Source organism: Dipteris shenzhenensis, chromosome 24, assembly GCF_047967505.1.
Source record: "Dipteris shenzhenensis isolate YYH24624 ecotype China chromosome 24, Dip_SZ_1.0, whole genome shotgun sequence".
NCBI classification, from domain to species: Eukaryota; Viridiplantae; Streptophyta; class Polypodiopsida; order Gleicheniales; family Dipteridaceae; genus Dipteris; species Dipteris shenzhenensis.
In genome coordinates, this window is record NC_141619.1 from 1,872,343 (window position 1) to 1,897,061 (window position 24,719).

At 43.6% G+C, this 24,719-nt stretch overlaps 2 protein-coding genes across 2 annotated transcripts in view; both read right to left on the reverse strand.

Moving 5' to 3' along the window:
- The window catches only part of LOC147886083 (187-kDa microtubule-associated protein AIR9-like), a 227,735-nt gene that overhangs the window by 50,814 nt on the left and 152,202 nt on the right, over positions 1 to 24,719 (reverse strand). Inside the window, exons 30-31 of the mRNA XM_087395940.1 lie at positions 6,810 to 6,948; positions 6,549 to 6,730 (exon numbers count right to left, since the gene is read on the reverse strand). Coding sequence (XP_087252066.1) covers positions 6,549 to 6,730; positions 6,810 to 6,948 — 321 coding nt within the window. The remainder of the gene's footprint in view (positions 1 to 6,548; positions 6,731 to 6,809; positions 6,949 to 24,719) is intronic.
- On the reverse strand, positions 3,749 to 5,038 carry LOC147886084 (uncharacterized). Its single transcript, XM_087395099.1, has one exon. It carries the CDS (start codon positions 5,036 to 5,038, stop codon positions 3,749 to 3,751), a length of 1,290 nt encoding a protein of 429 aa, XP_087251225.1.

Genomic DNA, 24,719 nt, shown 5'->3' on the forward strand with positions numbered 1-24,719 from the left:
GACCTCTGGAAGGAATTGCAGCCTCAGTCACCGGGCTACACTTTTCAACATAATGCTCTCTCTGCTTATAAGGCACGACTGGATCGTTGGTACAGTGTTGCTCCACAACAAAATGGGGATTTCGCATGCAAAATGTGGATTGACTATGCCTTTGTGCATTCAGACCATGCACCACTATGGCTGAGATTATCTTTTCATAAGATGCCACATGATAGATTGCCACAAAGGCGACATCTAATCATCAACAACAATTATTTGCAACATGCTGAATTCAAGGCAATGGTTACTGAAGCAGCTCATTGTCTTTCATCTAACAGCCATTTTCATGTTGATGATGCCTGGGCTTCTTTTATTTCTAAAATGCAAATGGTGATTAGAGCTTATGGCAAGTCTTACATGAAGACGCTGAGGGAAACCATTGCTAAGGCCAAGTCTACTTGTCAAGACCTCACTGAACTCAGTCGTCATCGTTCGTTGTCCATGCATAAGCAAACCACATTATGTCAGGCCAGACATTGTCTTAAACTAAATGATCACAGGAAACTGGCAAAATGGGAGACTAGAGCAAGACAAAGAGCCTTCACATATAAAGGTTGCTCTTCAAAAGAATTTTTCAAGAGTTTGCATCAGAGGAGAATCAAAACAGAAATTTGCAGAGTGCTTATGCCTGATGGATCATGGACTACTTCACGGTCACAGCTTGCCTCCTTTTGTGTGCATCACTTCTCTCAGCAATTTGGCTCTGTAGCTCCTCCCTCGCAACAGGTTTTGCTTGCACGAAATTTACTGTTGCAAAATGTTTCTCCAATCATTTCTCCTACTCAAGCTTTGGAATTGGAGGAACCCTTTACTGAGAGGGAACTGTCAGATGCCATCAAATCATGTGGCAGATGGAAATCCCCTGGATGGGATGGCTTGACAGTCGAGTTTTTTCTAGCACACTGGCCTCTTTTGAAGCATCCATTACTATCTATGGTGAATGTTGCATGGCAACATCTGAAAATGCCAGACACATGGAAGAGAGGTCTTGTTAAACTCCTTCCTAAAAAACAAATTTGTGAGTCTTTGGCTGATTGGAGACCTATCACTCTTATGCCCGTAATTTACAAAGTCACTACCAAAATGATTGTTGCTCGGCTAAAGGGGTTTTTACATGATGGGTTGCATCCTGCGCAATATGGTTTTGTTCCGCGTAGGCATATCACCGATAACATTGCTAATGCCTACATTGGAATTGAATATGCCAAATACACACAGCAGGATGTTTTGTTATTGCAAGTTGATATTGCCAAAGCTTTTGATACAGTTCAGTGGGATTTTATTTCATCGACTATGCAGGCTTTGGGTTTTGGCACAAAAATGCAGCAACTCATCAATTGGCTATATCAAGATAGTGCAGCTGCCTGCATACTTTCAGGAGATATTTCTCCATCCTGGACTCTTGCTTGCTCTGTCAAACAAGGATGTCCACTGAGTGCTTTACTTTTTGCCATAGCCACTCATCCACTGCTTCAATATCTGGATCACCTCTTGGACACTGACCAGCTGCACGGTTTGGAGATCCTTGGCAGTCGCAGCATGATTGCTCAAGCATATGCTGATGATTCATTCTTTACTCCAAAAAATACTCGGGCTGATCTGTCCATGATCATGCATGCTCTTTCTACATATGGATTGGCTGCTGGCCTTCGGGTAAATTTTCAAAAATCAAAATTGTTGCCTTTACATGCACAAGACTGGCACAACCTTTTGTGGCCTGGGGAAATTGTCCCTGCTTCTCAATTCATTCGACATCTTGGTTATCCTTTAGGCTGGGGACTCACCCGTTTACAACAAACTGATTGGGTGCTAGTAAAGTTGAGGGCAAAACTTGAATATTGGAAGCTTGCAACTTGGCCATTACATGTTCGTCTGCGAATTACACAATCCATTTTGATAGCATACATACAATTTTATCTACTCTTACTATGTTCACTAAGGCAGATTTAGCTTCATTTATGTCAGCTATCATAGAAATTTTCTGGCGTTCAAAACATGGCAAACAAAGTCTCAGATTACTCTCCATGCATCGTCTCTGTTCTCCAAAGATGCACGGGGTCTGAACATTCTCAATATTCAAATGCATTTACTTGCTCACAGGGGGAAAATGATGATGCAGTTTCTACAAGGAGATCAGCTTTGGGCTTTTATGATTCGCTCTCTCTTATTACATCTTCATACATCTGCTTTTGGGAATTGGCAGCCTACTCAGTGGGAATTTTTATTTGGTTCTATCCAAGGCAAGATCAGAGGATGCCCTTTTGTCTCTTCTCTGCTTCTTGATTGGAAACACATTCTTTCCCACTTGGAATGGAAAGGCAGGGACTCTCTCTCGGGAAACTCTTTGAGGGAAGAGAATCTCTTTTGGTCTAAAGTATTCCACCCACCTTTGGCCATACAAGAACCCCCACGTTCATATTTTCTCTCCTTCAAAGGCATTTCCTCTGTGGCGGATGTACTTCAAGATGATGGCACAATTCTATCTTTTTCTTTGGCTGCTCGCAAATATGGCCTGGGAGCTCATTATCGTCCTTTATGGCATAAAATTTCAGCAATGCTCCAACCGTACTTGCCGGTACCTCATTTAGAAATTCAGCATCGGCTTGAGGATTGGATTTTACGCTCTCCTTCCTCACATGTCCGTCCTTTAAGCTTTCACATATCACAGTGTCATCATTGTATAGAGTGTTATTACCTCCACCTTGGATTTCCAACAGAGCAAATACTGTTTGGCATATGGATCGTCCAATGAAGTGGTGGAGAAAAAGGCTGCGTCTCCTTTGGCATTACAAAGTCCCTCTTCGACAACAGCTTTTCCTATGGCGAGTTCTCCTTGGCATTTTTCCATCTGGACAGTTACTCGCACACAGACATATTGCTTCAGCTGTTTGTCACAGATGCTCGCACTCTACTGAATCAGTGCTCCACATCTTTTGGTCCTATCCAAATACTTCTGATCTCATTGCTCTCATCAGACAGAGGCTTCGACAGCGATTTCCTACTGTTACTTTTGGCAGATTTTTCTGGTTGTTTGGATTTCATCCCCAGAGACAGGGTTTTGATTTATTTTTTGTATGGGTGCGATATTGGACCCTATGGACTTTATGGATGGATAGAAATCATAGAGTCTTTGGTGATCCACTATTTTCATCCTTCCTTTTTTTCAAACGATCTCTGCAACAATCATTCTACGATTGTTTTCAGACTCGTTTGATTGATCAGGATGTGTATACAGCCTATACTGAGATCTTTTCTTGAGTAGTAGCTACTTCGCTTTTTGAAGCAGCTATGAATGTAATTATTCTATAGAAATAAAGATTTCTTCTCACAAAAAAAAAAGTGTGTAGTGTATCAGCATGTGTAGTATACCTATGCTGATACACTACACACACTTTTTTTTTTTTGGTGAAACCAAGATACTTATATTATGAAACTTTCATTTACATCTGGGCAGTGCTCAAAAGAGAGCCAAAGCCCTATGCATCAGAAGCAGTAAAAGAAAAGTTGAATACAAGAAACATCCAAATCTTCCTCATGTAAGGCATCATATAATGATTGCCGCAATGAGGCTCGGAAGAACTCATATGGATACACTACACACACACACATACACACACACTTTTTTTTTTGATAAAAACCAGTGCATTGTATTTATATTGTCATAACTTTACAAAATGGAAAGTCTCCAAAATGGAGAGTATCCCAAAGATCAGAAGCATAAAAAGAAAAGCTCTATGCAAGAAGCATGTATATCACCCTCATGGCAGGCATCATATAAAGATTGCCGCAATGAGGCTCTGAAAGATTCATATGACTTGTGAATCTGGCGGCCCAAGTATGCCAAATTATGCTCATCCCAGATTGTCCAAAGAGCCCAATATCTCACCCATGAGAGAAATAGTGAGTATTGAGATAAAGTCCTCCTAAATCTGCCAAATAACCAAAAAAGTTTCCCAAATCTGTGACTCGGAAAACGGAGGCGAAGATGATCTGAAATTTTCCCAAGGAGGTTCCGAGAAGACGGACAGTACCAAAGCAAATGAGGGACAGTCTTTGATGGAGCCTGACACCGTAAGCATGTGGATGATGCAATGTGACGTTTAGCAAGTGTGATTCCCACTGACAATGTGCCGGTCATGCATCTCCAAAGAAAAAGTCTTTGTTTCAAAGGCATTTTACACCTCCATAATATTCGGAGATTCTTCCGCCACCATGAAAGGGCCTGCCTGATATGCCACAGAGTATTAGCATATTGATGAATCCATGGGGCAGGCTGAAGAAGCTTGTAGGCTTTAATGGAGGTCAAAACAGGCAGAGGAATAGAATGAGAGCATGTGGCAGAGGGGTGCAGTTGCCAATCCATAAGCCTGTCTATGTCAGCCACAGGAGAAATAGGTAGAAAAGGATGCAAGAGATCAGCAATTTTCTTCCATATCAACCTATGATGCATTCCCAATGCATAAGAGGCAGTGGCCTGAGGAAAAGATAAGACATAGCCTTGATCATCTACCACATCATTGATGTATCTAATGCCCAATTTCATGAGATTATATGCCCGAACAGGTTCCTGTAAAGCAAGTGGAATGTCAAAGATGGCACTCCAATGAATACTTTCTTTCCTCATTGAGTTTGTCCCCGAGTGATTATCAGGAGCCCATTTGACCTTAGAAAGTACTTGTTTCCAGTCCAGTATCAGAGCAGTAGAGAAAGGGCAGCCAGGAATCTTCCCTACAAATCTCCCAATGACAACCTCCCAATGATCAGTAGTCCAATGGCCATAAGCAGATGTCTTCATGTTGACACACATGGATGCTATCATACAAGTCCATGGCTGTTGTTGACGGACAAAAGTGTTGAGCATAGTCGCCTTCCTTGCAAGTACATGATATCTGATATTGACAATATTAAGACCTCCATGCATCCTAGGAGAGCACACCATTTCCATCTTCAGCAGTCTCAATGCTTTCATAGTAGTTTTTGTCCTCCATAACAGCTCCATAGCTTGAGACATAAAAGCTAAAATATCCCTAGAGGACCAATGTAGCAAAGGCAGAAAGAACTGAACATAAGACATTACAATAGACTGTACTATTCTGAGCCTGACATGAAGTGGCCAAGTAGAAATTTTTCAATATTCCAATTTATGTTGAAGTCTTTGGAAGATCCATTTTAGCTGCTGCTTCCTGGTGATATGCCATCCTATAGGATATCCCAAATGCCTGACTACATCTTTAGAATGCACTACTTGACCTGGCCAGAGAATAGAATGCCAGTCACATTGTTTCAGGGGAAGCAATTTGGATTTGTCAAAGTTGACATGCAATCCCGCTGCTAATCCATACAATGATAATGTGGTCATAAGCATGCGGACTTCCCGGGGAGAGTTCTGTGGCATAAAGAAGGAATCATCAGCATATGCCTGTGCCAAAAAAGATGCAGCCCCAGGGATTTTAAGACATACACACCTTTTTTTTTTTGGGTGAAAGTTTTAAGACATACAAACACACTTTTTTTTTGGTAAAATCCAGTGCATTGTATTTATATTGTCATAACTTTACAAGAGGGAAAGTCTCCAAGATGGAGAGTATCCCACATATCAGAAGCATAAAAAGAAAATCTCAATGCAAGATGCATGTATATCACCCTCATGGCAGGCATCATATAAAGATTGCCGCAATGAGGCTCTAAAAGATTCATATGACTTTTGAAACTGACGGCCCAAGTATGCCAAATTATGCTCTTCCCAGATTGTCCAAAGAGCCCAATATCTCACCCATGAGAAAAAGAGTGAGTATTGAGATAAAGGCCTCCTAAATCTGCCAAATAACCAAAAATGTTTCCCAAATATGTGACTCGGGAAACGGAGGCGAAGATGATCAGAAAAACACACACACACAGGTATATGTGTATAAGATACATACATACATAAGCATAGGTATACATATATTAAGCAGAGTTACAGATGAAGCTCGCAACCACAATTGTTCAGCTGTAATGAAATATGAATACTTGAAACTAGTAGAAAATCTAGGTTGATCATCATATGGCTCTGAGTACACATGGAACGATTCTTATCCTTGAGGACCTTGAATCTGCAAAAGAGTTTAACCAAGATTCAATTTCAATTTTAGCCGAAGGAGAATAAATGCACCATTTGAAACGACTATGCTTTAAATGTCTTAAAATCATTTCAGAGGAAGCAATGAGTCCTACATTTTTTGCCTTTCCTCCACACAATGTGAGGTTTCTGCTATATTCTAGAAAGTATTTTTTAAAGGACTGAGTCCTGCTATCAATTTAGATTGTATATACCCTATCTATGGGTTGAAAGGAACCTCAACAATCTAAAGCTGTACGTGCATCCTGTGCCAGTTTACATTTCTGTACCTGACATGACCTTTCATCAATACTATATTAGGATATGTACTGTAGAGCAATTGCACCCAAACTTACCAGATAGATGAGACATGCAAAGCCAAACTTTTAAAAGTAAGTAACAGGCCACACACCTGGTGCAACTGGAGAAGTTAGCACTGACACAGGTTCCATAGTTCTACCAAATATGTCTGTCATTGTGCACTCACAGCGAAGAATGAAACCAACATCTTCTGACCGGACCTTGTAGGAGCTTGCTCTTTGCAAAGGTAAAGCCTCAAATGAATCCACCGTGCCTGGAGCACCTGATCGGGACCTGCACACCCAGCAGTCTTACTAACAAAAAATTTCATTGTCTGAATGTGTAAATGATGTGAATGGGATATCCATCTCACCACTGATATTTCATATCTCTCTTGTATTTCTGCCAGATCTGTTGCTCTCCCTCATTTTCAAATGTCGCTCCCAGTACAGTCAAAAATTCCCCTTCAACTGCTTTTCCACCTAGCGTCAACTTTTGAAGGCTTGGTAGATCTATAAAATGGTTCAATAAACCATTTAGATAATCTGAAATAAAATTATCCACATGTTGCAAGGAAAATAATCCAATCTAAACATTTCAGAAGCATCCAATGGGACAATTCACTAGCTTTCCTCATCTACATAAAGTGGCCAATCAATTGCTGTAATATGGCAACAAAGGACATGAATATTTTCCAAAGGAAAAAAGAAAGAAGCAACAATGTACAAAGCCCAAACCACAAATCTCTTTGTTTATAGCATTTACAATCATGCTTCCTCATCACTATACAGTTAGCACACGTAAACAAATCCAAGTTATTTATAGCTAAAGACATTTTCATCCATGCTCCTCATGTGAAGCATACATATGTAACAAAAGACATTGTGAAAGAATGAAAGATGAAGAAGATAAACTTAATGTATTGTGGCCAACGCAAGCAGCTCTCTAGTCTCCGACATGGTATCAACTACTGCAACTCAAATTTGTGAGAGGGACGAAGTTCCACTATTCAGCGAGGTGTGTCTTTTGTCAAGTGATGGTTGCAAGGTGCTCCATGGTCGCTTTGCAGAGTGGGGTTGTGTCTAATGGTACAAATGGATGCCTATTCTGAACTTCGGAGATGGAGGCAAAACTAAAAGGGAGCAATTACCCAACCAGGGAGCAATTACCCAACCTGGAAGGTGAACATACGGAGCCCGTGGGAGCAAGGAGAGTGTCAAAGTTGACGATAGGAGCATAGCTAAGACTCAGGCCCACAATGGATAAAATAGAAAACGCAAGTAGTACCTGCTGATCCAGTTATGGTGAAAGAGTATGGGAGGACAAGGATGCTGAAGCGCTGTCAATTTTATTGGAAAAACAATGAATAAGGTGATTCTGCACATGGTAATTCTAGTTGTTAAATACTACAAAGAAAGCATGGGATATCTTGAAGGACCTATACGAGACAAATAATTTTATGAGAACCCTCAAATTCCGGAGTCAGCTGTGCACCACGAGGAAGGAGGGACGTACCGTGCATGATTACCTCACAAAAGTGAAGGACCAAGAGGGTCACAGACCAGCTGTTTGGTCATAAGGTGGCCAATGCTCATAGTAAATATGTTGCAGAAGAGTTAGGGGGAGGCTCGAGCAAAGATTTATGATGGAGAAAGAAAGAAGGAAAGAAATTTTATTACTTCGAAAGACCAAACGGTCTATGAGATTGAAGAAATACCAAATACAATAAGGAGCCAAGGGGTGGCACCTGTGAAGGGGGCATCCACACCCAAGGCTGATGTTTAACGTGAAAATAATACACTGCACTGTCTCCATGGGACAGTACACATATGATTGTCTGCATGAGAGCCAAAAAAGGGAGGGAGGGTGGAAGATACCCATCAGTGGGCCAAATGTTTAGCTGTTCATTCTAGTGTCAAAACTTAGGTATGTTGTAAGGGAAACCAACACCACTGGCCAGGTAATGATAGAGGAGATGATCTCGATCGACATTGGCTATGGCTGTAGTGTCATTGAGAAAGGAACTCAGTATTAGGATGTCACTAATACTCCACTTGGTCAGTTTGTCTGGGGCCCTCTCTCCTCCTATAGGGACTCTAGGAGGTAGCTTGTCAGCAAATGCCACCCTCACTCCAGTAAGGGCAAGGGCAAACATTTATTGCTCAAAGAAAGGATAAGGACAAGGGAAAGGGCAAGCTCGGCAAAGGCAATCTTAACAAAAAGAAGAATGAAGGAAACATTGAAGGTCAAAGCAAGAAAAAGAAATGATTTTACTATGATGAGCCCAGCTAGTATGCAGGAGACTACAAGGAGGAGGTTGAAGAAGAAGAAGAAGAAGGAGGACGAGGAGGAGGAGTCCAAGTCTGATATGGGTTAGGGACAATAGCAAATGTGGTAACCGAAGAATTTCTCCTAGTGATGATCCCAAGTATCCTATCCCTGAGATTAGGTTTGTAGATCCAAGTGTGATTGTTTTGATGTCTGACATTGAGAGATGGTTCATTGAGCTGAAGGAACCATAGACCTTTGCGAAGGGGTTGCCCACTCAGCTCTGCTGAGAACTAGGCTATCAGAGCACGACCTTTTGGAGTGACTTGCAAGATTGGAATCAAATGCATGCAAGCACAAAGGGGGAAGCATTTCGATGTTGCAATTCGTAATTTCTAGGTCTAATAATTCTTTGGATGTGTGCTTAGTGGCCCCACCCTTTTAAATTTTTCTCATTATATCTGGTTTCAAGTCTCATGGACCCTTTGGTCTTTCAAAGACTTTAATAAACTTTTTTCTTTCTCTCTTTCCAGTCTATACCATAAAGGCTTCAGCCAGTTCATCCACTATCGCCTCCAACATCCCGCAATTGTACCAATGTGCAGAAGCCTCGTGAACAACCGTCTATGTTACCAGCTCAAGCGTCTTGAATTCTTCATCACCAACCCTAAAAGAATTCTTATAGTAGTCCAAGTCTCTTTTGTAACTAGAAACATGCTCTACACACAGTTTTGCGTAATGGGCTCGCCTTTGTCTTTTGTTGTTTCACGAGGAAGCTCATTTTTGGGATTGGATCTGGATGTTGTTGATGGATGATCTAGAATTTCTAAGTGAACACTTGGAGACCAGGATCTACGTGGTTCATCCGTAGGGATCTCATTATCAAGAGCGGATCTTGGTTACACTTAGTACCTGGTATGTGACACGTTGATATAGAGCTTGGATCCATGGTATTTGCCTTCTCACCTGCAAAGTGTAGGAGATGGTGCCTCTATGGATGGACTTGATGTGGGGGACCTGGATCGCTTGAGGAGGCTGACATGTTCATGACCGAGAGGTGTGGTGCCAATGATGGTTGGTACTACAAGGATGAGGGAACTGTTGTAGCATCTGAATCGACAAATGGGTGTGGGTCCACCGTGGTTTGTTGCTCCAGTATGAGGCGAGGCGGCCATGGGGGAGGAAGACCTGCAGCATAAAAGGGATGATGAGGATTGCTATGTGGGCACAGTGGACAAGTGCGACGTGGGCAGCATCACATGAAGAGATCCCTGCCATGCTATAGCATCAAACTCCCTAAGGACTCTCTTACATCGCACCACCTAGCCATGGTATTCCAGAGTGCTCTCTCTGTCCTCTAAGTCCTTTCACAAGAGCTCTTCCTCTAGAAACCTCCTCCTAGCCCAGCACTTGCCAAGTGGCTGCTTCTTTTGGTGCCATGTCTTCCATGAAGGACCCCTTGCATTAAAGCCCTCCCCTTGGATTTTATTGTTGGATTCCCTAGGACACAGAGGGGGCAACTCTGTGTGGGTAATTGTGGATCAGTCGACCAAGGTGGCTCACTTTATTCCAACCAATGAAGAGGCTAAAACTCCAGAATTAGCCAGGCTATTTGTGGAGCTATTTATATATTGTATGGGCTACCAACCGGTATTGTTAGTGTCGGGATAGCAAATTTAACAGCCATTTTTGAATCGCTGAGTTTATGAGGTTGGAAACTTCTTTGAATATGAGCACAGCACATCATCCACAGAGTGATGGTCAAACCAAAAGGGTCAACCAAGCCATTGAGGATATGCTTCGAGCATATGTGAGTAAACGATGAACTAATTGGGAACAATATTTACACACATTAGAATTTGCATATAACAGTACCAAACTAGACCAAGAATGTTTGGTAAAATAAAAAGATAGACCTGAAGCGAGTTCAACATGGGAAAGGGTAAGCAATCTCCAGAGGTTTCCCAATGTTGTTTTCAAGGACGTAAACCATTCTTAAGGGGAAGGGAATGCTACGTCAATCATAATCGCGGAAGTCTATTGCTCGATTGGCAAGGCGGGAAACCAAAGGGCTCGACAGCACTTGCATTATAGAAGGGCTAGAGAGTCTGGATCTAGGTCACACTTAGACCTAGACATTATCGAGGAGGTGCATAGGAAAGCCCTAGAGATGCTTTCCCATTTGCCAGATGGAATCTCCAATGGGTGTAGAAGCACTCCTACCTTAAGGCATTCAACATTATTGACCTGGCATTTTTGGCACTTCAATACATAATCTTGGACGTCCTTATCTATTCCAGACCAAAAGAATTGCCTCTTTAGAACCACATACATCTTCTGAATTCCTAGGTGTCCAACACTCGAACTATTATGACACTCGAATTAGTGCTTAATGTCATTACTATCCGACACATTCTCTACCCTTGTAGAGTAGGTAGCAATCTTCAATAGTATACTTTTTCCATTTCAATCCTTTATCACCAACCGGTAGTGTGTCGCCATTTGCATGTGACTCCTCAGTGAATGCTTCTCAATTAGGTGGATCCCTCTTCTTAATTGCTTTCCATACTACAGAAAAGTGAGGATCAAACTCAAATTTTCTCCATTGGTGAACATCTTTGCTTGTCTAAACTAAATGTGGAAGTGTGAAACTGTAGTGATCAGATGAATGGCTAGATGTATATTGCATAATCTATGCTATGATGTAATGGTGTGAGGTCAGTGATGAAGTTATGGGTAGATCAAATCTAGGTAGCCATGCAAGTTGCCGAGTGTATGCAGGAATCCCGGCTTTTAGAGCCTGTATAAGGCAGAACGTGTTAATGCAAATTATCTTCTTCCTTAATCTACTCCATCGCACGTGACAGTCTTCTTCAGCTCCTCAACTCATAACTTGCCTAGTTTTTAGGTCGCCTCTATCTCTTGACTCGTGGCAGCTGGTCTTACCTTAAAGTTATCTATTTCCTATCCTCCTAGTCATTTCATATTGATTTGTAGATGCATCTTCTCAAATTACAGTTGAGCTGTTAGCTTTCCTTTCCCTCAGTAGTTTAGTTGATATCCTGGACTGTCAAAATTCCAACAGATATTTGTATATTTCAGGGAGCCTGTAGAGATAGCTTCGTTGTATGTATATTTAGGGCTGATTTTTTCAAGACCTGATCTCTTTCAAAAGATAGATGCCCAAGATAGACTCACATCCTTGTGAAAATAAAGTTCTAGCAATTCCAAACAGACTTCCAAGATATACATTCCTTTTTGACTGCCTAGTTGGACCGGCAGCTATATGCAAGGCTGCTTTTAGGTAGCATATCTTCACGAGGACCGATGATAGAAAGCTTTTGTTTGCATGAATACAAAAGGACTCTCATTATATTCCAACTACTGAATCTGCAAGCTTGTGAGAGGACCCTCAAGCCACCCCACTACAAAGAACTAGACTAATGTCAAGCTTCTTCCATCATGAGACTAGACAAAAGTCCCTGATCTTTCTAGTGCTACAGCAAAACTAAACTACCTGTAGTTCCTATAACTCAGCAAAAACTGTTCATTCTTCATATGACTCAGCATAATGTGCGCCTCTCAATCACTCTCAGTAATCTGATAGGATATTGTACACACCCTTATGGCCACTTGGGGCATGATCCAAGGTTCCTATGTCCCACAGTGGCCAGGAGAGCCACCTTCATGAAAGAGTGGGATCATGGTTTATTCTTCACATACACAGACACAGGGCCCTCATGCAATTGCACTCTCTGGAGTGCTTACAACAGCTTCATTTCTGGTCCACCTGATTTTTCATTTCTATATACATCATTAGATGAATCCAAGAACAGTCATGACAGTCAAACAATGAAGGGTCGATGGCAAAAGAGAGAGAGTACAGTTATGTTAGAGTCGCACTAGTCTTAGCCGTCACATCAAACTTGGATAAAAGATAGAGTACAAGGTACTTGTACCTAGACCTAGGGCTAAGTGTCCTAGGTGTCACATAGGACTAAGTGTCCTATGTGGCCTAAAAGGCACTAACACTACAAGTGCCTCTATTTATGCCGACAAGGCACATACCATGGCCTATAGGGCATCACTAGAGCCACCAGGAGATGGCCTACAAACCCCCCTCCATGGGATGGGCTGAAGTACTCTGGAAACGTCTCAGAATACCTAGTATTTTCTGGTCATGGTGGCACGTGTTCATCCAAAAGGATATAGCCACCTATGAATGTAAAAGGGATGTCAGATCATGTAACAAAGGGAACCAAGTGTAAACCCTGTCGGAAGACTTCGAACTTGGGACGAGGAAGTGCCTTTGTAAACATATCTGCTATGTTGTCCTCTGTGGGAAGATAGAACAACTCTATGTCTCCTACTGACAACCGCTCCCGAACATAATGATAGTGAACTTCAATATGCTTGGTACGCGCATGAAACACTGGGTTACGCGCAATGGCCAAAGCACTCTGGCTGTCAGTGTAGACAATAGTGGAGGATGTCTGACGAATACCAAGATCTATAAGTAACTGTCGAAGCCAAACACACTCTACTGTAGCGGTGAAAGCTGCCCTGTACTCAGCCTTACAGCTAGATGTGGCAACTGTTGGTTGCTTCTTGCTGAGCCAAGAGATACATGAATTGCCAAGCAAAAAACAATTGCCAGTATGTGACACTCTAGTGTCGGAACATCCTGCCCAGTCACTATCCGTGTAAGCATGCATGGTAAGTAAACCCTGATCACCATAGAAGAGGGCTAAATCCTGAGTGCCTCTGAGATATCTGAAGACTCTCTTCACTGCCTGCCAACGCTGTGAACTGGGAATGTGCATGAATCTCCTGAGCTGAGATACTGCATACTGTAAGTCAAGTTTGGTGTGACATAAATAAACAAGGCATCCAACAGCCTGCTGATAAAATTGACATATACTCTCCCCCCCTATCTGTGTTGAGGGTGATAAGCTTGCATCCTAATTCATTCTCAACCACATTCAGCCATCTCTGAAAGCATGAGAAAACTTCATATTTGGCTTTTAAAGGATATACCCAGCAATATCTTGTGAAATCATCAATAAGAGTCATGAAATAATTATACCCCCCAATGGCATTTGTCCTCATTGGGCCACAGACATCACTGTGTACTAGCTGCAATTTCCTTTGTGAGAGTTTTGGACAATTCTTTTGAAAAGGAAACCGATGCATCTTACCCAAAAGACAACCCTCACACACATGTTTGGAAACTCTGTGAGTTTCAGGTACATCATTTCCATCTGCTGTGAATGTAGCTTTGCAAGAGCTCTATAATTGAGATGACCCATTCTCTCATGCCAAAGATGAGTTTCAGCAAGCTGTGAATCTGAAATTACAAATGCTTCAATAGAAAGTGCAGCTGAGTGATAATCAAGGTGATAAAGCCCCTTTTGCAAAGTGCCAGTGAGAACTATGGCATTGTCATCACGAATATCATATACTAGGCATCTATAGCCATCAAAAATCACTCTGAAACCTGAAGTAGCAATTGCTGAAATTGAGATCAAGTTGACTTCAATTCCAAGCACAAAGAGAACATTTGTCAAAGTGACAGGATGGCTTGAAATGGATGTGAGCTGCACATCTCCAACTCCTTTTACAGCATATGAAGCATTATTAGCACATGTAACAGTCCCCCCTCGAGGTGCATCAGCTAAAGAATGAAACAACTATCTGCAAGATGTGACATGCTTGGAAGCACCACTATCAAAGTACCAAGACTGAGCATCATTAGCAGTAAAGAATGCATCAGCTTTCGAGGGATCAAATGAGCAATGGACAGCCCATGCCCAATCATCCTGAAGAGCATATGCATGTGAAGCATCTTCTGTCTCATGAGATTCAATAGCATGTGAGGCATTAATTGTCAATCCTGCTTTCTTTCTCTCCGAAGCAATGCGCTTTCTGCATTCTGAAATGTCATGTCCAGGCTTGCGACAATAGTTGCATCTTTTCTTCTTTGACTTATCTGCTGTATTTTTGGATGCATGGGAGGAATTGCAGCTGCTATGCAGCTGCAATTCCTCCCATGCATGATCAGGAATAATAGCTTGTCTATTAGCTCGACTTTGCTCTTCCTACAAAAGCAAAGTAACTAGCTGATCAAAAAAATAGTGGTCTGGATTACCCATGGCCACTAACTGAAGGGTTGTAGCAAACCCTTAATATGTATCTGGCAGTCCATTCAGTGTTGTACTGACAAGCTGTGAATTTGGCACCACCTCATCAATGTTGGCAAGTTGTTCCATAAGGTCCTTGACCTTTGTCGGGTATACATCCATAGAGTCACCTTCATTCATACTGACTTCCTGTAATTGACTTTTCAAATATGCAACACGTGCTTCATTGCGAATCTGATAGAGAGAAGCGAATTTGTCCCAAGCATCCTTTGCTGTCCTGCAAGACCGGATGTGTGGAATTATGATTCTCTTGCATAATAAAGCAATACATGAATGTGCATTTGCATCTCTTGCATCCCATCTTGACTGTTCCTAAGTTGGAAGCGCAGTAGCAGGAGTGCTAGAGGATGAGGCATCAGGAGTAGTACCCCCTGCAGAGGGACCAGCAGTAGAGTCAACCAATGTGGCATTGGCTGGCCTCAAATCAACCCCTGAAACAATATTCCACAAATGCTTTGCAACAAGAATATGTTTCATGAGATAAGACCACAACGGATAGTTGGTGCCATCCAACTTATCATCTTCACGAAGAACACCAAATAAATCTTGATTGTTCCCAGCCATAGCAAATGTGATATCCTGAAAGAGACCTGAAAACCCAAAAGCCTCAAGGCTATCATTGCAAAAAGCTGGCTGTCCAAAAATGACAGCAAATATCTGCAAATTTCCGACCCAAATCAAAGGGCAAATGCAGATCTGACCCAAATGTGACTGTGGCAGGCAATGTTCACTGCAAAAACAGCAAATCTGGCAAAAGCCCCAAATTTAATGAGGGCAAATAGGCCAAAAAAAGGGCAAATGCAGAAAAGCTCCAACTTTTGCTGAAATTTTTGCAAATGTGACCCAATGTATGATAATCTGACTCAATGTCTGCAAAAGTGACTCAATGTCCTGCAATCTGACCCAATGTACTGCAAACAAACAAGAGATTGCAGACCAAACTCCAAAGCCCCAATGTTCTTGCAAGAAATTGCAACCAAAGAAGGTGAAAAGATACCATGTCCTAAATATGACCTTGTACGTGCAAAACTTGTATGGAGATCTCAAAAGAAGTACTAGCTAAACGGACAGCTCAAGTACAATGTACAGTGACTGTACGGATCAAGTACACAGTACAATGAACTGTATATGGCTGAAGTACGGCTGAGTACGGAGGCTCCTACGTGCAAGTACGACGTGTAGTACGGACAAGTACGCAGTGCAGGTACAAATCAATTACTAGGCCTTCCGTACGCCTGTACGGAAGATGTACGACGATGCGAGTACTGATGTACGAAACATGGGTACTTTGTACGACGACGCAAGTACAGACGTACGACGCATGTGTGTAACAGGTACTGTGTATGGAATATACCACGCAGATACGTACGGAGGTAAGTGCAAATACGTACGGTGGCGCAGACTGAAAAGGTGCGCAGGAAGAAGATCTGGGCTCTGATACCACTGAAGGGTCGATGGCAAAAGAGAGAGAGTACAGTTACGTTAGAGTCGCACTAGTCTTAGCCGTCACATCAAACTAGGATAAAAAATAGAGCGTACAAGGTACTTGTACCTAGACCTAGGTGTCACATAGGACTAAGTGTCCTATGTGGCCTAAAAGGCACTAACACTACAAGTGCCTCTATTTATGCCTACAAGGCACATACCATGGCCTATAGGGCATCACTAGAACCACCAAGAGATGGCCACAAACAAGACCATCCACCAATCTAGGAAATATTATTAAGTTTTGCATGAAGCAAGTCTTTGTAGACTAGATATCTCCTAGCTTTCACTTTATATAAGACAAATAGTAGAAGCCATCCGTTGTTAAAACTGTTGTAATTCTTAAGCCTTTGTGAGTTGTTGAATATCTCCTAAGCAAGTCCAAGTATTGTACAGCACATGGAGACCAAAAATATATTGGATATTCATGCGCTACCCTCTTCCCCATATGCAAATATTAAACCCTATTATCAACATCTTTCCAACGACTTTTCTCCTAAATCTATTTCTGTTCAATAATCTGCATTAACCTCTATGCTAGACATCTTTAGACAGTAAACTACAGTACATGAAACTATCAAGGACATGCAGCACTTAACCAAATGGTGTATTGACTATGAGGGTAATAATCATTGAGTACCTAGGATAATCCCCCCATTTGTGCAAGAGTAGCTTTGTTCAATAATCTGCATTAACCTCTATGCTGGACATCTTTAGACAATAAACTACAGTACCTGATGTAAGAAATCCTAGATTTACTATATTTAGAAATGTGCTAAGGAACAGAAAGGAGACTGAAATAGCAAAGAACAAGGAATAATTGTATTGCTTGAATGTCTGTAGGGTAGATGTCGTGTGTCATCCATACAATTGGGCCTCTCTTATATAGAGAGTGAAGACTCACACATGAAAAGGTGTGTACTCCAAAGGGTATGTGCATGAAGAGGTGTGTACCCCTTGTGAAGGGTGTGACCCTTGATGAGAGGGTACATTACAATAGAAATGTCTCTTCAATAGAGTGTCTCTTGTGAAGGGCTGTGCCTCATAGGAAGTGTCCCGTCGAAAGGGCATACCCTTCCACAAGTGTCCATTTATCAAACCATCCATAAGTCTAGAAATAGAGAAAGGAATACGTCACAGATCGTGACATCCCCTCCCACTCAAAATAAGACCCTGGTGGAGATAATGAATTGATGTAGAAAATATCACTGTAAATTCTGAAAATACTGCAGTAAAATGTCAGGGTACTGCTGTAAGTCTTCATCAAATTGCCAAGTAGCATCAGAGTCGTCCAGATCTCGAGCGTTCATGACTGGCTGAGTAAAGATATACTTTAGGGAGTAATGGCCTGTCTTGACCACAGAGTCGGCTCCCATGAGGTAATGTTTCCAAGAGCGATAAGCATGTACAACGGCAAGAAACTCCTTATCATAAACCGGGTATCGGGTTTGGATATCAGAATGTTTATGGCTGTCAAAAGCAATAACTCTGCCTTCTTGCATCAAGACTGCTCCTGTAGCGATGTCGGAAGCGTCGGTCATGACCTCAAACGGAAGGTTTGGGTCAGCAATAGCCATAACTGGTGTGGTAGTGAGTGCTTGCTTAAGTTGTTGGAAACTATACTCTGTTTCGGGAAGCCACTGATAAACTGCTGTGCTTTTCAATAATTCAGACATAGGAGTTGCGATTTCGGAAAACTGATAGACCTTTGTATGGTAACCAAAGAAGTGAAGTCTTTACTTGGCGTTTACGAACCCACTTCTTTACTTGTAGGGCAGAGGCAACTGGGGTCGAAGGAGAGTCCCTAGAACCAGTTAGCTCAATAAGTTTTCCCTCGTGGACAAACTGGATAGTATGGCTGCGAAAACTGATTGATGGATCATAGTCGTAGAGCCACTATTGTCCGAGTATGACATCGTACCGAGAAAGAGACATGATGCCGAAGTTCAGCTTGTCCGTATAATGTTGGATGCGAAAAGATAAGTTTTTGATCCTGGTGTTGCACAAGAAAGTAGTTCCATTTGCGAGTTCAATCTGATAGTCCATGAGACTAGGACTGGTGGTCAACCGAAGTTTGTCAACCATAGAACTAGCTAGGAAATTATGAGAGCAGCCACTGTCGATGAGAATAGTGACCCTTGTTCCACGAATCGATCCTTGAACACAAAGTACTTGAGTGGCCAGGGAAGGTTCGGGGTTGCTGGCAAGGCTTAGGTGGATGGTATTCGCCATTCGAATAGCTTTGCCTTTCTTATCTTATGCTGAGGTAGCATCTTCTCTTTGGGAAGTGCTAGGTTCCATATTGGAATTTTGCTTTGGTCGCTTGGGACAATCGAACCATCTATGGTCGCCTATACAGATGATACAAAGTCCTTTTGTATTAGAGTTGTTCTTCTTGTCAGTGGCCGCACCTTTATGTTGGGGATGTCGGTAATGACTTTGTGAAGAAGAAGAGGCGCGATCCTTGGAGGAGTGCTTCTGTTGGAATCCAACATATGATTTCTGAGTCTTCTGTGGATCTTGAGACTGTCGCTGACCTTGATTACCGAAGTTTTTTCGAAACCTGGTGTTATCTTGAGGGCGAGCACCTTTGGCCATAGGAGAGTTCTGTGTGCGATTAGCACTCTGCTTCCCTGTGTTTTGGAAATCTGTAATGCGCTCTGCGTAAGCAATAGCGCCAGCTGTGGTGGTGATGTTTGCTTTAAGGACATCAAAGCGTAACGAGGGATTTAGGCCTGAGATGAAAGCATGAAGGCGATCATCCTCACTTAAACCATCAATCTCCAGCACCAATGTGGTGAACTGAGAGATGTAGGAAGACAGGGAGCCCGTTTGCTCTAACTGTCGGAGTTTTGAACGTGCTTGGAAGTTCGCATTGACAAGTATGAACTGCTTACAGAGCACGTGTTCAAAACGTTCCCATGTTAACACACTTTTGCCATCCTTTAAGCGTCTTTGCCACCATAGGAAAGCTGTATCCTTAAGGAGGAAGGATGCCAAGGAAATCTTTTTGCCTTCAGTGAGGTTAACAGTATCAAAATACATGCGCATTTTTGCGAGCCATTAGTGAACTGTTCGGCGATTGCGTTAACCAGTATAGGCTTCCGGAAGTTTGATCTCAATTCTTTTAGTTTTCGAATCTTGAAGTAAACGGTAGAGGGCACGCAGTTCAGTGTTTTCTACCTCTGGTGGGAATGAATCCGCATAGTCGTCTGGTTGCGTCACGTCATCCTCTGTATGTGTGGTACTGCGAGATTCTTGAAGTTGTTGAACTTTCTGGACCAAGTCGGAGATGCTGTCTTGAAGCTGGGAAATTTGAAGTTGTAGTAGTGATTCGCCTTGTACATTGACTTCAGGGATCTTTTTTGGACTTGATTCTTTGATCTCTGGAGAGGCTTCACGCGAGCGTTGCGACATATCGGAGATCCCTGTGAGAAAAGCATGAACTTGCGCTCTAGTTTGTACCATTCCTGGAAGAAGATTCGGGCTGTTCCCTGAGGTTGCTCATGTTGGAGGGGGCAGGCGAGGCAGGATGGAACCACTCGTGGAAGTCTGGTAAAGGAGGTCCTGTCTAAGGTAACACTGGTGATGCCGAAAGTGGTGTTACAGCTCGTGAGAGGACAGGAGTAGGTTGCAAAGTCCACGGATCTGAGAAGGGATAAGGAGCTGCTGTCGGAAGTGGAGGATATCCAGGAGAAGGGGTGCCTTCAGAGTGTAAATACTGTCTTGGAGAAGGTACAACCTGTATGGGAGGATATCTGGGAGCTGAAGGAGGTGGAGAGTACCCTGGAGATGCCGAAGGTGAGGGGTAAAATTCTCTCCAAAGATGGACAGCAAACTCTTGAGGAATATCGGGTTCTGGGTATCTTCGTGTCTCATGGAACACAACCTGTACTGTGCTGAGGAAGTAATGTAACTGAGGTGCCTCACGCAGAAGGTATAGGATGTGGTCCAAATCACTAGGAGGACACGTGACAGAAAACCCACGATGCAAAAGCTCCGAAATGGGCTGGTTGTGCAATCTGAACACGATATTGTGTGGTAGATGATGCCTGAGGTGTCCTTGAAATGCCGGGTGAATTACCAGGGGTTTCCATGCTTTAAGCGAACGTCTTTCATTTGCTGTAATTTGATAATGACAAGAGAATCCTTAAAAGGAGAATGGAAAGACTCCACCTGGCAAGGAGAGCAGGCTATCAATGGCGCAACAGGCTGCAGGTACCCGATTCTGGATCGCAATAGGGGCTGGCACACCAGGCTGCTGCTGTCATGGCAAAAATCTGTTTGCAGGCTGTTTTGCGACCAAAGGGCTGGCTGATGCTGTGCTCACGTTGCAGGCTGGAAAGGAGCAGGGCTGCAAAACCAGCGGGGCTGCAAAGGCAAGGAACCTGGCAACGAAAAAGGCAAAGGGCTGGCAGCGTCATGGCGCGTAAAGGCTGCAGCAGGTGGCGTGGGCTCGCAGCGAGATGGCGAGGCCAAGGCGGGCAGCGAATTTAAGAGGGCTGGCAGCGAGATGGCGAGGCCAAGGCGGCAGCGAATCTGAGCGGGCTGGCAGCGATATGGCGAGGGCTGAGGTGGGCAGCGAACCTGCGCGGCTGGCAATGAGATGGCGAGGACTGAGGCGGGCATGCGTGGGCTGCCAGCGAAATGGCGATGGCTGAGGCGGCTGCTGCTGCGAGGAGATCCGTACGGTGCAAATCCTTACGGAACGTCAAAGAGGTGCGCCCCTTTTTCGTTGGGGGCTGCCTAAGGTTGGGTAGTTGCCCAAAAATTGATTGGGGGGTTTAATTAACCCTAGGGTAGCTAGGGTAAACCTAAGGTTTGGGGTTGGGTTTTTTGTTCCATTTTAACCCCTCTAGGTACCCTTTTATAGGTGCTTGGTGCCTAAAACGTGCGCCTATTCGAAGGGGTGTGACCCTTGGAATAGGTGCACCTTTTCATGAAGGGCTGTGTCCCTACATGAATAGGTGTGTCCTTTTTTCCACGATGGGGTGTGTCCCTTGGGGGAGGAGTCGAGACTCTTCATCACAAGGTGTGTCCGATGGTGGAAAAGGTGCGTCCCTTGGTTTTGGGACAGCCCAAACACCTGAAAAGACACGATTTTTGTCATGTCCATTCACATCAACTCGTGATGTGTGGGAGATGGAGAGGCCATAGATGACTTTAGGCAGGGTTGGCGCTAAAAATTTTTACGCTCATCCTCTCCATCTCTTCCATGCACAACGTGCACGGCTGTCCTTCTAGTGGAAAAGATGTATCAGATCGGCGCTAGAAGGTGGGGGGCATTTCCTACAGGCAGGAGCGAATTTTGCTCTGATACCACTGTAAGAAATCCTAGATTTACCATGTTTAGAAATGTGCTAAGGAACAGAAAGGAGACTGAAATAGCAGAGAACAAGGAATAATTGTATTGCTTGAATGTCTGTAGGGTAGATGTCGTGTGTTATCCATACAATTGGGCCTCTCTTATATAGAGAGTGAAGACTCACACATGAAAAGGTGTGTACTCCAAAGGGTATGTGCATGAAGAGGTGTGTACCCCTTGTGAAGGGTGTGACCCTTGATGAGAGGGTACATTACAATAGAAATGTATCTTCAATAAAGTGTCTCTTGTGAAGGGTTGTGCCTCATAGGAAGTGTCCCGTCGAAAGGGCATACCAGGCCCGCTTTTGCTAAAACTGGCATACATTCCTTCAAAGTAGGATCTATCCCCAAACCTTTCTATTTGCCATGCCCATGCCATATGTAAATACGCGCTTATCTAGGAACAAAGACAATGCTAGTGTTATGTGTGCACCCAAACCTCAGGTGGCATTCTTGGCAGTGTTATGCATGCGTTTATTGGATGAGAAATGAAAAATAAGGGAGTAGACCATGCTGGACATCTGTAGACCTAATCTACAGTACATATCAAGGACATGCAGCAATTAACCAAGATAATAATCATGAAGTCCCTAGGATAATCAACCCATTTGTGCCAGAGTACACGTCATTAATATTGAACCCATGCCTGTAATATGGGATCTAATTCTTCTACCTGATGTGTTCACACCCATATGATAAAAAGGTCAAAAAGAGAGGGACTCTTTTGCCAAACTGCCACACATTCCTTTTTTTGGAGTTTAAAAGGCCACCTCCCATATGTGAGCCCCCAACTGAGCAGAGCATGGGGAGGTACACCACATAGGTCTCAGAAATGCAGGGCTGCCATGTCAGCAGCATACAGAGCAGAATCAACCTGCCATTGGTGGGCTGGAGAAGCTCTGAATAGTGGGCAGAAGGGCCCATATCCAGGGAAAAGTTTGTACCTGCACCAGCAGCATGGGCTGTTCTGACATGGGCAGATTCGGACCTGCAAGAGGGACTGCAACCAGCGTCAGAAGGTTGTGCAGCAGTCTGCAACAGATTAGAGCTCAAGAAAAGTTCATAGCAGTAGAAGGCAAACACATCTGGAGCTGGAAAGCCACGCAGCAATCAGGCGCTAATTCTGAAGCTATCTTGCAGGTCTAGTCCGTGTTTGAAGGAGGCTGCAGAGAGGACAGAATGATGGTGAGCCATCAGATGACTGCAGAGAGTGCAGGACAGGTCTGGAGAACAGCTCTGCATAGAGGTCAGGGCATTCTGAAAAGTATGGGTCTGGTGCAGAACTGCCACGTGGCAGTCTGGCACCTGAATTAGGCCTACTATTTATACACTTGCCAGGTCAGTTGGTTAGAGAAGATCTACAGACTGGGTTGGCCGTAGAAAAGTTGGCCAGTTTAGGGCAACCTCTGCCTATAAAAGGACCCCTTGGGCAGGTCATTCAAGACTTCAGTTCTTGGGCTATCCAGTCCACATTCAGGGGATGCAGAAGAGCAACTGTTTGCAGCAAGAGAAGGTCTCAGGTCTTCGCATATTCTAGGGGGACAAGAAGGGGCAGAGCTACCAGGTGTAGAAGAGCTAAATCATGGTGCATAGGAGCAGCAAGGAAGACAACAAACAAGGGAGACTTGTGCCTCACCATTGGGCTTCCTTAGGTCAGGATCCAGTAGCAAGCACGGCCACTACAAGGCCAACACAAGCTCTAGGAGAGCAATGCAGGCCAAGTGTTTTGGAACTGCCACAAGGAGGTAGGAGAACACGTTTTGAGTGAACAGGGGTCCACATCTAGTCAACACTCAGTTGATACAAGGGTGGCACATGATTTCGTCCATATTGGACTACTCTCTCTTCAGCATTGTTCGTTTACTTTCTGCACATCTACAGTAGTACATAAGGAAAGAAGTTGGATTTGAATTTCCCATTGTGTGACTCGTGGGCACCATCTTATTTGGTTGGCTTCTGCCGCCTGAGGGGAGTGTTGGCCTTATCAAGCAACCTCCACCACTACTATCTAACATGGTATTAGAGCCCTTAGGGAGATTCACAAGTGGTGGGATCAGTTAGGTGTGCCAAATTCCTAATCCTTTCATATTCTCATCATGGCTGCTCATTATCCAATCCAAACTTGGGAAGGCAGGCAAGCTCTATGGTATGAACTATCCTTTCTGAAAAATGAAGATCTAGAGACACCAAGTGGTCAGGTTGAGTTGGGTGATAACCGCCTGGAGTTGAGGTGATATGAAAGGCCACAACCAGTGCGGCTGGAGTGGCACATCCAGTAGCGAGCAAGCCTGGGTGACGTGTGATCCGGAGGCCCGCAAATATCATTGGCAATACTGCGGATACGGTGCTCCCACCATTTCAGCTCATGGATACTGCTTTTGGTGCATGGACCATCCTAGGTAAATGATGATGCGAGGATTCTTGACCTCGAGACGGAGTTGTACACATGCACATAGATGAAAGGGACTTGGTTCAAGAGCACATCACCAATATGAAGCTGGTGAGGGATTGTGTGCTGCCCTGGTTGCTCTGTGGACAGCACAGGACTGCTCCTAGCTTTCTCATGGCACTCCTCACGTTGTCTTCTCAGGCTGCACAATCTGCACATTTGTGATCTCCTACTGTTGTAGGTATGCACCAAGTAATACCCAGAATGGATGAGGGCTGCTGCAGTCTTGTTTTGTGCGGTCTGGTCTGGTCTGGTCTGGCTAGTGTACAGGTATAATCACAGTATTCTCCTTCAATGGCACCCTCAATGTCTGTTTCAACCCCTTTTGTAGCCAGTACGACACATAACGATCATCCAACAACCCTGAAATTGCTCCCAGCTGTCCCCGGACACAAGCTCAGAATCAGGTCCACTCAGGTTCAAATCCTGAGCCCACCAAGGACTAAAATACTCCCGATCATATGGCTTCTGGGACTCAAACACATAATCTTTGCCCAAGTCACCAAACTTCTCCAGC